This window comes from Crotalus tigris, unplaced genomic scaffold (assembly GCF_016545835.1).
Source record: "Crotalus tigris isolate CLP2741 ecotype Arizona unplaced genomic scaffold, ASM1654583v1 scf7180000017632.1879674, whole genome shotgun sequence".
NCBI classification, from domain to species: Eukaryota; Metazoa; Chordata; class Lepidosauria; order Squamata; family Viperidae; genus Crotalus; species Crotalus tigris.
This window is the reverse complement of record NW_024096526.1, coordinates 1,706,005-1,722,457: the sequence shown is the minus strand read 5'-3', so window position 1 is coordinate 1,722,457 and position 16,453 is coordinate 1,706,005. Positions and strand designations below refer to the sequence as shown.

Below are 16,453 nucleotides of genomic sequence, written 5' to 3'. Positions count from 1 at the left end.
TTCTCAGTGACAACGAACATAAAGCAGATTTTTTTAAAAAATACACAATGCCACTGTCATGCAGCTGGATTGGCTAAAGCTTCTTGGCTTGCAAAAAATGAAATGCTGCATAATAGATATCCATGCAAATCAACTCTGACCATGTGGCCCATTGTAATCATGGAAAAAAAGATGAGTACAGTGATGCATTTATAGTCCACTAGAAAACAGCCATCTCTCCTCAGTGTTTCAATAAATTACATTTCTAGGAAGAAAATATAAAGTGATCCAGCATTATCAGACCATCCTTTCAAACTAGCCTAATGATTTTGATACCAAGTAAGCTTTGGTTAATTTAAAAGCAGATGTCATCTCCTATGGCATGCAAAAGAAGAATGGAAATACGAGCTTGAAGCTTACCGTAATACATTTTTATTGAATGTGATCTGTTTTACCAATGTGCTTTTTAAGAAGTCTATTTTTTCTAATGCATTTTTATTGTTTTTGTTTCTCTTTTATTCATTTTTTTCATATTATCTAGCCGGAGTTCCACTTTTCAGTGAAAGTACAGGGTACAAATCTAACAAGTAAATGTGAAATGGAAAATTGCAGTGCCTATTAACTACTGAGTTGTGCTTTAAAATTAAACTTAATTAATCCAATCCCAAATTGCCCAGGCAGGCAATTTTTTTCAGCCTTAAGTGCTATACAGCTTGCCAGGTTAAGCTGGAAAATATCAGGATTGCACAACGTTTAATGAGTGGTGTGCAGTGGTTGCATGCCAGAAAAGAGAAAAAGAAATAATTAGTATGTTTCCAAAGAAATGTACGGTAGGTAATATGATTCAGTTATATACTGAATGAGTTAGGATTCTCTGTTCTCCTCCAAATAACAGTTTGGTAGCAGCTTTTGGAGACGGGCGGGGGGCAGACCCAAGGATTTGGGGGACACACCCAGCTTTGATGACTCAGATTTATATACTTGACATAATGAATGCAGATGAGGATATGCACTTTTTCATTTTTTTATATATGAGCACATAGATATAATGCTATAATTCCCTTTGTCTCTCTCATTCACTCCCACACAGCACTCTCATTTACTAAGTGTGGGTTGAAAAGGAAAACCACCTGAAAAGTTTATACGCCATAAATTATTGGCATATATCAGGACAAAGTTTCATTTCAAGAAGAAATGAATACAAAGAATTTATAAGGTAAGGGCTTTTTGGGTCCGTCCATCCATCCGTCCATCCATCCATCCATCCATCTTATTTCCTTATTGGGAGATAGTTTGGTGTAGTGGTTAAGGCACTAGGCTACAAACCAGAAGACTGTGAGTTCTAGCTCTGTCTTAGCCACCAAGCCAACTGGGTGACTGTGGGCCAATCAACCTCTCTCAGCCTTAGGATGAAGGCAAGGGCAAACCACTTCTGAATTCTTTAGTTTAGCCAGTTGCCAAGGATTGTACTAACTCAAAGACAATATACATACAGACTGATTTAAAATCTGATTTAAATGGAAGAGTTTGCTGTGTCTTTATGCCTTAACAAAGCACAGATACCTACGTGGAAATCCATATTGTTTTAACAGCTTCTTCTTTGAGAGGACCTTCATGGCCTGCAGGCAAAAGAGAAAGATAGTAACATTATAAAAGCTATAGGAGTTCCTGTAGGAGAAATTTGTTTGATGTTCCTGACAAGAACACCAAATGTTGGTGATAGAAATTGGTCACCCAGCATCCATAGGAATCCCTGTTCCCTGCCAGGATATCTAAAATAAAGGCATGCTATCATTTCATTTTTAAAATTGGAATTGAGGTGCTTAAGGAAGCAGGTAGCAAGAAGCCTTTGATGTTTGTATCCTGGGATGAAAGTCCCTCCTCAGGACTTTTCTTTTTCAAGCAAGAAAATAGTTGCTCATGCATTCCTATCAAGTAAGAATCACCATCATGCATGGAAGAAAGATTACTTCCTCTGCATTTCCCCACCCTTAAGCTTTTATACTAATGATATTTTAGAATAGTGTTCTTCAACCCTGGAAAACATAAGAAGTGTGAATTTCCCATCTTCCCCAGCATGCTGGCTGGCGAATTGTGGGATTTTAAATCTATACATCCTAAAGTTGCCATAGTTGAGAAACAGCGTTTTAGAAGAATGTAACTACTTCTCGGCTGGTTGAGAGGGCACTTGGTACAAGTCCAAAAAGATTTTGCTTGTATATCAGGAATTGTAAAAAGTGCAATAACGGCTGTGGAAAAACCAGGGGGAAACAGAAACCTAACTATTCCTAGTTGTCAAAATCACAATGGTTCTAGAAGGGGTGAGAAGCTCTTACAAATGGTATGTAGAGATAATTATAGGATTACTGCCAAGTGGCAATAAAGAGAACATGGAATTTGTGTCAACTTCCAAAGTGCCTTGACAATCGTAAAAGCATGGAAGAACTCACCAGCCATTAACTAATTATGTAATACTGTATGCAACCATAAAATTCTATTATATTTTATTCTTTTCCTTTCCTTTCCTTTCCTTTCCTTTCTTTTCCTTTCTTTCCTACAGTATATGCAAATGTATATGTATGTATGTCTATTCAATATAATAAAAATATACCAGTTTGGTGTATCGTCTGATGGTTAAGACATCAGGTTAGAAACCAGGAAACTGGGTTCTAGTTCCATCTTTGACAGAAAGCGAACTGGGTAACCTGGAGCCAGTCACTCTCTCAGAGTCCTGGGAAGGAGCAATGGCAAATCACTTGCCAAAAAGGAACTTTTCCAGGCAGTCTTCAGCAGTGAAAAAAAAAAAAAACCCGATTCTAAGGCACAAATAAACCAAACCAAACCAAAGATGGAAAGTAAGTAAGAAAGGAAAAAGACAAAAATAAGAAAGAACATAATTTTCTCTTTCTTTCTATTGAGTAATTATTCTTTTTCTTTTTAAATATTGTTCAATGGCTCAACAAATCTGGAAAGCTATTTTGTGTGGGAGATTATAGTTATTCCAGCTCATAATGGAAATGGGGAACATTTTAAGCGATTAAAACAATAACATAGGCAACCTTCCCAAGCTGTTACCACTAACTGTGTAGGAATTCAAAGGTATCAAAGAAAATGTCCCATTATTGTCCCATGTCAGTCTCATTCATATAGCAATGGATCAGGAGAGGCACTTGCAACTTACATAATATTGATCATCATTTTCATTGTATGCCAGTTTCACAACTCCATAAGAACCCTAGAAATAAACACACAATCAAAATCACTGAGTCTCTTGTTTCATTGACCTGCTCCAGGGAAAGATTCAGTCTAAAACTCTGTTTCAAGATGGAGATTGTCCTTCTAAAACCCACTCCCCACTGTTTCTCCCCTTTATTTGGCATTTTTTCATTCCTCCATTCCTTGCTTTGCAGATAGATTATGAAGCAGAGTGGGCAAGCAGATTTTGAATATTTTGCAGCCCCCTCCCAAGCCTTCTCTGGGGGTGATCTGAAATATGGGGGTACATTTTTTTTCCTACTATAAAATAAGCCTTCTAAAAACAGACTTTATGCTGTTTTTTTAAAAAGAAGATAAGAAAAACCACAATCATTTCTCTTTCAAAAGTCTGCAATGCTTTTTGCATCTCTGCACCCCCAATCAACTTCCTCCCCTCCCCATAAATTTCCGGCAGCTTCTAATCACTGTAAAAATAATCTGGTCCACGGGTCCACTTCAGATGGACATTGCTTTCTGCTTGGGTAAGGAACTGCCTGAAATAGAGCAGTGTTTGGATGCTGTCATCCAGCAGAACAAGGCTGGGGATCTGTTTTTGATCTCTGCCAACTTTTTAGGCTGCCAAAAACGGCTTAGTGCTTAGAGGTTGTTGGCAGCTTTGCTCTAAAATGTAGTGCTATTAAAGAAGATAATTCCTCTCTCTGATGGTTGTACCCTTCCATTCCTGATGCCTGCTCTTTATTATTCTCTGTATGGAAGGATAATGATGCAAGATGGCCAGACCTATTATTTTTCTCCAGTTAGGGGAGTGTGTGTTTTGTCTTTTTTTCCCCACTTTTTAAAACCTATATGTGACCCATGTATTTGGTGTCAGAAAAAGAAGTAAAAAAAGGATGAGGGGTGACATGATAGCAGTGTTCCAATATCTGAGGAGCTGCCACAAAGAAGAGGGAGTCAAGCTATTCTCTATTGTCCTGAAGGCAGGACAAGAAGCAATGGATGGAAACTAACCAAAGAGAGAAGCAACCTAGAACTAAGGAGAAACTTCTGACAGTTAGAACAATTGATAAGTGAAATAACCTGCCTGCAGAAGCGGTGAATGCTCCAACACTGGAAGTTTTTAAGAAGAGTTGGACAGCCATTTGTCTGAAATGATATAGGGTTTCCTGCCTGAGCAGGGGGTTGGATTAGATGACCTCCAAAGTCCCTTCCAACTACTACTACTACTACTACTACTACTACTACTACTACTACTACTACTACTACTTCTTCTTCTTCTTCTTCTTCTTCTTCTTCTTCTTCTTCTTCTTCTTCTTCTTCTTACTTCTTCTTCTTCTTCTTCTTCTTCTTCTTCTTCTTCTTCTTCTTCTTCTTATTATTATTATTATTATTATTATTATTATTAGATCATCGCACAGTCAGCCAGATGTTCAGACTGGATTTGGCATTTTGTCTACCTATCGAGTCCTTACCCAGGACCTGGGATAGGCAGATATGGATGTTTGATGGTATTACAGGTATCGTTGCAGGATGGAAGCAGTTCCTAGTAAGGCCGCCTTTTGCAATTGACTAATAGCAAATTTGTCAATGCCAATGGTGTTCAAGTGGTGCTCCAGTTGTTTTGGGATTGCACCCAAGGAGCCTATTACTATTGGTACTACCTTGCTTGCTTTTGCCACAGTCTTTCTATTATTATTATTATTATTATTATTATTATTATTATTAGCTATAAAAAAGGATCGAGCAGTCCACTCAGCTCCAGATTATAAATAATTATCCTGAGCTGCTCCGGCATTCTACATTTTTTTGCAGCAATCTAATTCTACACCTACTGAGCATTTGACATGGGGTCTTTGTGCAAGGAACCTTTTGTACACCTTCTGAACATTGACATGGGGCCTTTACGCAAGAAACCTCTTGTATAACTTCTGAACATTGACATGGTATCTTTATGCAAGAAAATTATGATCTCTGGACAGTTGAGGGACAATATTAGAAATGTATTGGACATTTTGGAATACTTAGAACAACATAATAAAAAACAAGCAGGGTTGTTTTTTCTGAATGCAGAAAAGGCCTTTAACAATTTGAACTGGACAAGCCAGCTTCCAATTCATTTTCCTCAAATATATGTTTTTTTTAACAGAAGGCAGTCATAACAGGGGCTCTAATTGGTGCTAAGAAAGGCATTTGGAGGCACATTCGTGCCCATCTTTTGCAGTTGCCAGGAGTCAGCAGGACCAATTTTTAAAAAAATGAAAATGTAGGAGATGTTAAGGGACAAAACTGAAGCCCTTAAAGCAGAAGATTTCACAGGATCCTGCAGTTTCCAAACTATTTATCACAGCACTATGGAATGCCATAATGAACTCACAAGGGTGCTGCAGGATATTTTAATACAGGTAGTCCTTATATCAGAATCTACCCATTATAGTACTGTCATATATCATAATGCTCGTAAAATAATCACATGGCTGGCCTGATTTTACAACCCTTTTTGAGGCAGTCGTTAAGGGAACCCCACAGTCATTGTGAATGCTATGATTGTTAAGCAAACTAATGGTTTGCTATGGGCACAGTTTTGCCAAAATGCAGAAAAGCTGATTTTTGACAAAACCGTTATAAAATGTGGTCACGTGACTGCGGGATATTGCAAACAGCCATAAATGTGGTTTTATTGCTGAGCATCTGAAGTTCGGTCACATGACTGTGGAAGGGGCCTGACTGTTGGAACTCTGAATCCAGGTTGCATGTCCCCTTTTTCTGATCAGTCGTAACTTTGAACAGTCATTAAACAACCAGTCGTAAGTTAAGGACTACCTGTACTTTATACAAATGCAGTGTTGAGTGTTATTGTTGTGATGCTGCTGTGTTATTGCTGTGTTGTGATGCTGCTGTGAGTTCTCCACAGTGCACTGGGGCATTGAGGTACACAATTTGGGAATAGGTATGGTGGTGGCCTAAAGGCTTAAAGGACCTTTTCTACCGCTTTAAAAACTCCCCCTTCCTTCAGTGAAGTCTATCTTGGATTCTGATTATTCCACCTTTGGGGTGCAGCTCTTAAAGCCTACAAAAAGATAAGTGGGCCTCACTGAGCAAACAGAAATCATTCTCCTCTGGTAAAAGAGATATATCTCTCCCCCCCTCCCACCCCGGAGAAAATGTCTTCATTTAGGCCAGTAGTTCTTAACCTGGGCGATGTCGCCCCCCAGGGGGCAATTTCATTTTTCAGGGGGGCAATGGAACAAAAAGGGGTGACGCGGGGGTGAAGGAACGAAACGGGGGCGATATGGGGGTGATGGAGCGAGAAGTTTTGGGGACACTTTTGAGACTTTTTCGTACAGTGAATCGCTGTATATCTGTCCTACAAAAACAACAGATCGCTCGCTATTAGTGGATTGAATTATGTTTTCAAATGTTCCTCCAGCTAGCTTCAGTACAGAACGCCGTACTTATGTGAATACGCGTTGCGCAGCAGCCTCTACCTTTTTTATATTTCTTTTTGCGTCTTAAATTTCACTTGTAATTCAATCATTAAATGTTACTGTTTTTCTTTTTGGGCATTTCACTTTCTTGCAATTGAATTTTGTGTTCAGTGGTCATTACATTTAAGTGTCTTGAATAAATAAGATAATAATAAAATACATGTGTCACGAAGTTTGGGAATAAAGTGATGGGTAGCACCAAAATTTTTCACACAGTTGAGATATGGGGAAAAGACTGGAAATAAATTATTTGCATCGATATGTCCTGATGACAATTTTAAAGAAAACAAAACAAGTGTTTGCATAAATTGAAGAATTATTTCCTATGTTGTGATTGAGAGGTTATGTTGGGGGAGGGGGGCGATGACAACTTCTTCATTGGCTCAAGGGGGGTGATTCGGTCAAAAAGGTTAAGAACCACTGATTTAGACTACTACCTGTCATTCTGCTTTTATTACCAACCTCCAAGGTAGGGAAACTATTCACCTATTCACTCTAAACCGCCTTCCAGCTCTGGGACACTTCTGAATTGAGGAAACAGTTAAACTACACTGCATCTGAATGAAAATAACCAGGCCCATTGGCATGGTTGAAAAAGGTTGGCCTTTTGAAGTTCCAACAATTGGCTACATTAAAGGTGATTAAAAGTCTTTATATCATGTCTGAACACTCCAGGCAGACAGCCAGGGAAAATCCTCCTAGATGAAAAGGAAAATGTAACAGTAATAATTACAATTCCAGGTATAATTATAATGACAATGCAAACCAATAATTATTATTTCCTTACCTGAGCTTTCCTCATGAAAAATGGGGGTGATAAATACCAGTATTTTCTTTCTAAAATTATTATTTGCAATTCTGAGGGTGAAAATGTTTATAAAAATGCTTGTTCCCCTGGTGAAGAATTAGCCCTGAAGCTAAGCAAGGTTGCCTGGCCTTGAGTGGAAGATTTCCAGGGATTACCAGGGATAGAAACTAGAAACTATTAAAAAAAAATTGAAAAGGCAACGATAAACCAGTGATGTTTTGCAGCTAAGTTTTTTGAATGTGTCTGTAAATTCACATACACACACAATCAAACTCAACCTGGAAACTTTACTTTAAAATTATTTAAATCTAAAGTTGCAGACAAATAGTTCTGAAATTGATTAATAATACAATCAACAATGTATTTTTGATATTATTGGCACTAATACAGTACTTATACAGAGTGCTCATACTTGCACTCAATAACTTGCATTCAACTTCCTGACAGTTAGAACAATTAACCAGTGGAACAACCTGCCTCCAGAACTTGTGGATGCTCCAACACTGGAAGTTTTTAAGAAGAGACTGGACAGCCATTTGTCTGAAATGGTATAGGGTTTCCTGCCTGAACAGGGGGTTGGATTAGATGACCTCAAAGGTCCCTTCCAACTTTATTATTATTATTATTATTACTACTACTACTACTACTATTATTATTATTATTATCTCATCCCCGAGTCCTTCTTCCCTGAGTCCCAAGTGTAGTGCTTATGAAGCCAATATGTCCACAGATATCCTGCAAGCTCCAGTTACACCTAAGCTTTAAGTTAGATTCTTTTAACTGAAAAAAAAATTAAAAATAGGAAGCTAACATGTTACCAAGCCAATTGTCAAGGTTCCAATCGACAGAGACAAATAAAGCAGAACTCCGAGGCTTGCAAATTCCTCAAAGAACATTTTTATTGATACAGAGTATTGGTACTTCAAAAGTGAAACCAAGTCTGAAGAGATGCATAAAAATTCCCTAATACAAAGTTAAGAAATCTCTCCGCCAAAGCTATGCAAGCAACTACGTTTCCCCACTCAGCTTGTTGGTGGGCTTTTCATGAAACGCCCAGCCTGCAATCTTGGGAGCAGCCGATGACCTTGGTTCCCATGACAGAAAGTCCGAGAGAGAAAGTTTGTTTTGTCTAGCACAGGGTAGGCAACCTTGGCTTTTTTAAGACTTGTGGACTTCAACTCCCAGAATTCCTGGTCTAGCGCAACATCTGGCAAACCCCCTCACTCCATGCTATGTAGCAACTAGGAACGAGAAGGAAAAAGATGGCTGCCACCATGCTCATTCTAAAGTTGACATCACTCTTCAATTCAAGAATTATCCTTCCTACAAAGAATTCTTCTGAATTTTGTTCCATCCCCTTCATGATGATACTTTTTTTAGCAACAAAATTGAGAATGTTTTAATTATTTCTGGTTTTAGAAATATTTTTTAAATTAGTTTAGTCTAAATTCCTTAAATATTTTTAGAAACTTAGAAGGAGACAGAAACTTTACTGCAAAATATCCAAGCGACCTCCCAGTTAATTTCAATCTACATTCTGTCCAACCCTGGGGAATAAAAGAATAAGGTGCTATAAACCTTACCTTTCCTATTTCACTTTTCAGTTTGTATTGATTCAGCTGCACACAATCCTGTGGATTAAAAAAGATAAACCAAGTTAGTATGGGAGGTGTAATAAAAAATAGAAAGCCTGAGATGTAGCTTCACTTCTCTCTAAGCTCCTCAAAATAATGAGAAGTGACAAATATATTTTGGGACCTCACTCACTAGGGAAGATAAGATATAAATATTTTTAAGCAGCAATGCTTCCAACCTGCTTCTATTAAAAAAAAAATTACAGCAATAGACAGAAGAGACAGCTTTGCATGAAGGAAGTTGCCCAAGGATGCTCCCAATGAAGAGTAAAGTATCAAAAATCCTCCATTATTTTGTATTTTATTTCAACTTTTTTTTGGGCTTTAGAAACTGGGTAACTTTGAATAAGTTCAGAATCTAAGTAAGGTCAGACTGACTATTATTACTGGACAGAAGGCTATCCAAGAAATCTCAAGACTGGGAAGTTGAAAACACCATTCCAAAAGGTGACAATGTCTGTGTCAGGGTCTGCCATGCTGGTATGTCTCCAATGCTTCGCTAGATGCCAATCTGCCATATTGCAACAAGCAGGAAAGGACTGTGGGCTGGGCATAAGGTAGAAGGCAGAAGATGGGGAAACAAACTACTCTTCATGCTGTCCCATGCAGCCAGGGATTGTTACCAAAACAATTTATTTGAATACCATGAGACATCAATTGATAAACATAGGGGGTGGGATGGGAAGTCAGGGGAAAAGTTAAACAGATGCTTTGGGGGTGAAATTCCAGATCCAGCTTTGCTGCTGGATTGTATTGCTGATGCTGAGAAGATTACATGGTTGTGTCCATAAAGTCTCCGAAGTCCCTTCCTTTGAGTCAAATTTCTTTTTCTGCAGTACTTTTACCAATGCACAGGAGATGACACACTTACCTCTGAAATAGCTTGCATATGGAAGGGAATAAACAATGGAAGGAACCAAAAAATAACATTAATAACCCACAGTTTTGGAAATAATTTTAACAATGCTACCAATAAAACTATTATTCAAGGGAAAGGGAAAACATTTTAGCCCGTTTTACAATAGACAAAAAGCTCAAATTTCATAGAAAAACAGTAAAAGATAGGTGAACTTGATTAAGGCAAGATCTCTGTTTCTTAAGTTATAAGGGGGCTATTCCACATATACATCGGGAAAACAAGAATAGAACTCAGATATGAGGCTGTGAGGCTCTCTTCCTCATTGGAATAGCCCTATTTTGGGGATACTGGAGTTGTATTGTATTTTCCCCCAACCTGGACTTTCTTCAGATGTACGGACAAAGTGCCAGAATGACACTGTCACTATTGCTCAGAATTTTAGGTCCATGCATCTATAGGATCAAAAAAGCTAGAGCAGGTGATCTCCAAAGGTCCTTCAATGCCACAATTTTATTTACTCTTTGATTCTATGCTGTAGCACTAAATCTCCTGCAGTGAAAATGAAATAGGAGATGATTATAATTCTGTGAAACGTGAATGACACAAGAAGGAATAATGGGTTCCTTTGAAATACGGAAACAAAATTCTCAGGAAATAATTATCACCCTTCCTGCTCTCCTCCCTTCCCTATAAATAGCTACTCATACACACTAAGAGGAAATCTTTTAATGCAATGTTTCTCAACCTCAGCAACCTCAAGATGTGTGGATTTCAACTCCCAGAATTCCCCAATCACCTATGAATTCTGGGAGTTGAAGTCCACATACCTTAACATTTTGAGGTTGAGAAACAGAGTTTTAATATTTTCCTATTTCTATTGATGAGAAAATGAGTCTGGGAGAGGTCTTCGGCTACATTTTGTTCCTTTCTAGGAGTGTCGCTGAGGTTCTCTCCGCATGGAACTGAGCACCCTTGTCGTATTTTACAGAGGTATGTGCAGTCTGCAGTGGGGCAAGAATATTAAATAAGACAGCACTCCATAAACAGCATTTCCAAAATTTTCTGCTTAGGCAAATGCCAATATTGTTAAGTGTGTCAGGTGTCAAATAATACATTTTGGGTTATGACTCATAATGGACAATATAGAAGTAAAGAAAATGTTGGTAGCTCATTATGACTGTACTGAGCAGTCTGATCATAGCTGCAATTAACACTGCAACCATTAACATACAGGGTGGTCCTTGACTTACAACTGTTTGCTTAGTGTCCATTTGAAGTTACGAGGGAACACCCAAAAAGTATTTACAACCTGCTTCCAAAATTATGGTGTGTGGACACCTCCTTCCATTGTCTTGGGAGTGCATTTTGGGTGCATGGCAATCAGCCCACATTTACAGCCATTTGGACTATCCCACAATCATGTGACCACAATTTACTTCTATTTTTTAGCAAATAGGGCTCATAGCTCGTCGGATTAACAACTGCTGTGTTTGCTTAATGACTGTTCCAAAAAAGATCACAGAAATGGGTCTGTCATGTGATGACCTGCTTTATGACCATCATGACTTGTGACTGTAATGGGCAGGCTCCATTACAGCCATAAATTGAGGACTACCCATACTAGGCATGAAGTATATCCCCTTAAATAAAATAGCACTCATTTCCAAGTAAACAGCCATATGCTCTTTGGAAAAGAAGGTTCAAATGAACACTTCCTTTTAATTCAAATTCAATTTGAATTCAGCTTAATTCACATTACTCCCATCTGGAACAATGTACATTATTGTAGAAAAAGCCTTCTTCCTTGCTTTATATCATTTGCAGGAAATGTCTCATTCTCATTTACTATCCAGTTAGAAAGTCTCACCAGCTAATTAAACAAAAATTCTCTTTTGTTTGATGAAAATGCCTGTAGGTCATTAAAATAAATTACAGATGATCTAAACTCTGAAACTCCATTTATTGTAGTATAGTATAGTGAAAGATCTTTCAGATGCTAAAATAAATTCCATCACACCTGAGTAATTAGGATGCTGATTGGAATTAATGGAAGTTAGAATACTGCATAACTCTAAGCCCACAGGTTAGAGTTATAAGTTGGTTTTTGGAATAGCCTTACTGGATGACTTTTTGACAAATTTAAATTAAATATGGAACTCTTGGTCAGTGAGCCTTCCAGTACTTGATCCTGGCTAAAATGGATTGTTTACAATTTAGATATTCCTAATTATTTCAAGGTGAGAGCCAGTTTGGAGTAGGGGTTCAGGCACTAGGCTACAAACAGGAAGACTGTGAGTTCTAGTTGTCTTAGGCACAAAGCCAGCTGCATGACCATGGGCCAGTCACTGTCTCTCAGCTCTAGGAAGGAGGCAATGGCAAACTATTTCCAAAGATCTGCAGGAACTACTCCAGCAGTCTCCAAGAGTCAACATTGACCCCGAATATCAAGGTATTTTGTGAATCCCCAAAACAGATTACTTTGAATAAAACTGTTGTGCAAAGATCATTATATTTATATTATATGATTTCTATCTAGTAAAATCCCCAAACAGCTTTCTCTTATGCATTACAGCTGTTAGCACTATAGATTCAAAAACAAAATTGGTTTTTGCGGTATGGGGGAGTTTATAAAACATCCGTCTGTAGCTCCTTAAAGCAGCAGTGTCTTTCCCTCTGGTTGTAATTGCTTGGTGTTATGGGAACTTGTTTGTACACCATGAAGATTTTTTTCCCCTTTGAATCAGTGCTACAGAGCCCTATTTTTTATCTGCACAAATACGCAGGCAAGACAATGTGAAGAGAGAAGAGCATATGTTGTATGTCCCAAGCCACACTGTTACAGAAGGAAGTGTTTCAGCAGGAGAAAACCTACTTTTTAGAAAACTATTCCCTTCTATGTGAAAGGGAGGAGGGTCTCCCATGTTTTGAACAAAATGTCCTTAGAACTGGGGCCTCTAGAAGACTGCAGCTCCTGACTGATGAACCTATCCAGCTGGAAGAGGCTGAAAAAGAGCCCACAAAAAAGAATCACAATAAAACCATAGGATAAAATATCCTAAAAGCAGCCAGAACATCTTCTAGTCTACTAAAAAAGTGGACTTAAAAAAAAAGAACAGCCTCACTTTCAATAGGCATATATAAATTATTTTATCTCCAAATAAATGGGAATCTATAGAGAAATGCCTGAAATAAAATCTAAATAAGTTGGTAGGCTCATCATCATGTAACAATATTGCCTATTCAGATAATGATGACTGAAGAAAAGAATATAGTAGTCTGGCATGCCTCGGGTTACCATGGCAGAGCAAAACAGAGATTTCCAACCTCACAGCCACCTCTTAAAGTCATATTTTATGACCAACCGCAGGACTTTCTAATATGAACTTTATGTTCTAATGAACCAGAACATTTGCACAAAGTGTGGTGAGAAGATAACATTGAAAATTGCTATCAACCAAACCCTGACTTTATAATGTTCAGGGACTGATACATATAAACAGAAGAAAGATAGTTATGGCTTAAGGTAGCCATAAACTAGCTCTAGATTGAACGTTCTCATTGGTCAGAACCTGTCCTTATCATGTCTTTATTATGTTGCTATCTAAAATCTGGAGTTGAACTGGCAATAACGTTTGCCAGTTTGGACTTTGGAGCTAAAGTTCTATTTTTTGAGGTATTCATCAGTTACAACAATGGCTGGCAGTGAACGCAATAGACCCAACTGCCCTTTTATGCAACATACTAGTATTAGGTTGATGCTGTTGCAATATGAAGAATTAAAGTGCAGTGAGACAATTAATCAAAAGTCTCAATTCATTCAATTTCAGAATGCTCTTCTGTGAAAGCAAGACCATGGATAATATTTACTATGACCAAGGTATTCATACAAAATGTTACCCACAATGTAAAATAAAGGAGGATTATTTCTTTGTATTGTTTGTGTCCTGTAATGTGCAAGTCATATGTACAGTATGGATACATGCCACTGGGAATTAAAATTGGGCTGTAAGGTTCTGGGAGGGAACAGTCAAATGGTGGAGTGGAACTCAAAAGAAACCAAGATAATGTCTAAAGAAAAAGGCCAGAATCAACATCTTTAGAAGTCCAGCTTGTATTTCTATTGACCCTCTAGCATCCAAATTGAAACAGCTGCTGTAATCCACTCTCTGGCCACCAGTGAATGGTGGCATTGTAAGCATAGAAGGTTTCTGGAACTTTGTTGTTTCCTAGAGCTGGTTCTTAATTTCAGGCATGAAATTAATGAATTTTTTTGAGTCTCTAAAGCTGAGGTGGGGAACTATGGCCCCTTTATGACTTGTGGACTTCAATTCCCAGAATTCATGTGCCAGTTTGGCTAGCTCAGGAATTTTGGGAGTTGACGTCCAGAAGTCATAAAAGGGCCATAGCTCCCCACCTCTGCTCTACAGGAAAAGCAGACACTCATGGCCAAATCAGGCTCAAATGGCTCTGCTTATGGCTGCTAACACAGCTCCCAGTTACCAAACTAACTCTTGTTCCATTTCTGCGGAGTTGACATGGTAATACTTGCTTGTGAATAAACCTGAGAGATTTTTTTTTACAGAAGCTCCCTTTGTCAACCAGCTAATAAAAGTGAATGGAGGATGGTTATAAGGAGGGAAAGAAGGCTTGTTCCTCTGACAAAGCCATTCACAACGGAGAGAAGGAATTAAAGAGGCTTTAGCTGCAGCCCTATGCAATGCAGAAGCTAATCTATAGACTGAACTAAGGATTAGTGGATCAAAAAGCAGGGCAAGGAATGATGCTTGATTTGAGCCAGATGGCATACAGACAAAATCTGAAATCAAGGTTAGATCTGAGCAACAGTTTGAAACAAGCCAGAACTCAGCAGAGAACTGTGGGAAAAGCCAAAAAATAAAATAAAAAAAGTAGAGAAAAGTAACACTACAGTAACATAAGATGCTATACTAGGAGGCAGAAACAACTGTGTATAGAAGAACATACTGTACTGTAGGGCTTATAAAGACCTGTCAACTCAAACAAGATGATATTAAAAGTCCTTCTCTCTTCCCTATCCAGGAGAATCTAATCCCCTCCTTGAGTGGATAATGCAGTCCCAGGGCTTCAACATATCTGCCGCACCGTTCAGTAGCTCACCACAAAAGGAATCTGAGAAAAACAGATCTTGTACTACAAGTAATTCCTGATTAGGAAGATCAAATAAGAGGCTGGCTGGCTGGACTCACTCCAAGATCAGAAGCCAAGAACTTACCTGGCTTGCCATATAGACTAGAGAGAGGAACAATGACATATAAATCTAGCAATTCATCACACTTTCAATTGCACAGTGGGGGCTGATGTTTACATGGCTCTTTGGAGGAAAAAGTGGGGCCTCAAGGCAACTTGAAGAAATTATCCTATCCTCAAGAGTTAAATACAAGACTGAGGGGTCCTTGGTGCTCTCTGAACTTGGTCATTTTCTTGCAAGCATTTCATTACCCAAACTAGATAACATCATCAGCTGATGATGTTAATGAACCATCTGCAAGAAAACCAAGCTCAGAGAGCACCAAGGACCCCTCATTTCAACTCCTTTATTGGCACTAAATATATGATTCTCTAGATGCAAAAGAAAGAGGAAGATTCTGACTTCAAACTGCATTTAGCTGCCTACTGTTTGATTTGGATTATGGAATGGCTGTTGTTAAGAAATGAGAGAATCAGAAGGACATGGTCTGCATAGCGTGGTTACTTATAGTAACCAGTTAAAGTAAATATAGATTTAAATGATTTTTTAAAAATCATTATACCAGAGATGACATATTACAGATATAGAACAGATACAAACAAATCTAGGTTATGCCTGAAAATTGATTTGATTGGGAGCTGCCCAGAGTTTGATTAAGATGAGTGGCTATATAAATGTTTTAAATAAATAAACGAAATACATTTGTTGGCCTCAGCCCAAGAAGCATTTTACAGAAAGGAAATACCCAGCCTAAAAAAAAAAGGTTAACATATAAAGACTTGATTAGTGGGAAATGGAGAGTTTAACATGAAAGCAAGAAGGTAATTGACTGCAGAGGAGATTAGTTTCAATAATTTTCGTATTTATACATTTATCAAATTTATTGGCTACCCATCTTATCACAGGGTAACTGTGGGCTATATAAAAGAAAGAATTGGGATAGATTAAAAAAGAACAGAATATGACAAAACAAAATTTGAAAATGAAATGATGTACAAACGATGAGCCTGTGATTGTCAAAATGTATAAGCTTTTGTTAAGATTTGAAGAAGAGCAAGTTAAAAATGTATGACCTCCAAGGTCCCTTCCAACTCTGTTATTCTGTTATTTCTAAATGTGAAAAACATCAAAGGATGTTTTGTTCTGCAGGGTGGCCTTGTGAAAAAACAAAAAGATATTTGACACAAATACTGTACATATATTGATGCAGAGTTTTAAAAATTAATATTCAGATGAAACTGGACCTAT

At 38.0% G+C, this 16,453-nt stretch overlaps 1 protein-coding gene across 2 annotated transcripts in view; it reads right to left on the bottom strand.

The window, feature by feature from the left end:
- Positions 1-16,453, bottom strand: part of CAMKK1 (calcium/calmodulin dependent protein kinase kinase 1) — a 125,605-nt gene that overhangs the window by 47,893 nt on the left and 61,259 nt on the right. For both annotated transcript variants that reach the window (XM_039334657.1, XM_039334658.1), the window contains exons 3-5: positions 9,069-9,116; positions 3,161-3,214; positions 1,547-1,598 (exon numbers count right to left, since the gene is read on the bottom strand). In XM_039334657.1, the coding sequence (XP_039190591.1) occupies positions 1,547-1,598; positions 3,161-3,214; positions 9,069-9,116 (154 nt within the window). The remainder of the gene's footprint in view (positions 1-1,546; positions 1,599-3,160; positions 3,215-9,068; positions 9,117-16,453) is intronic.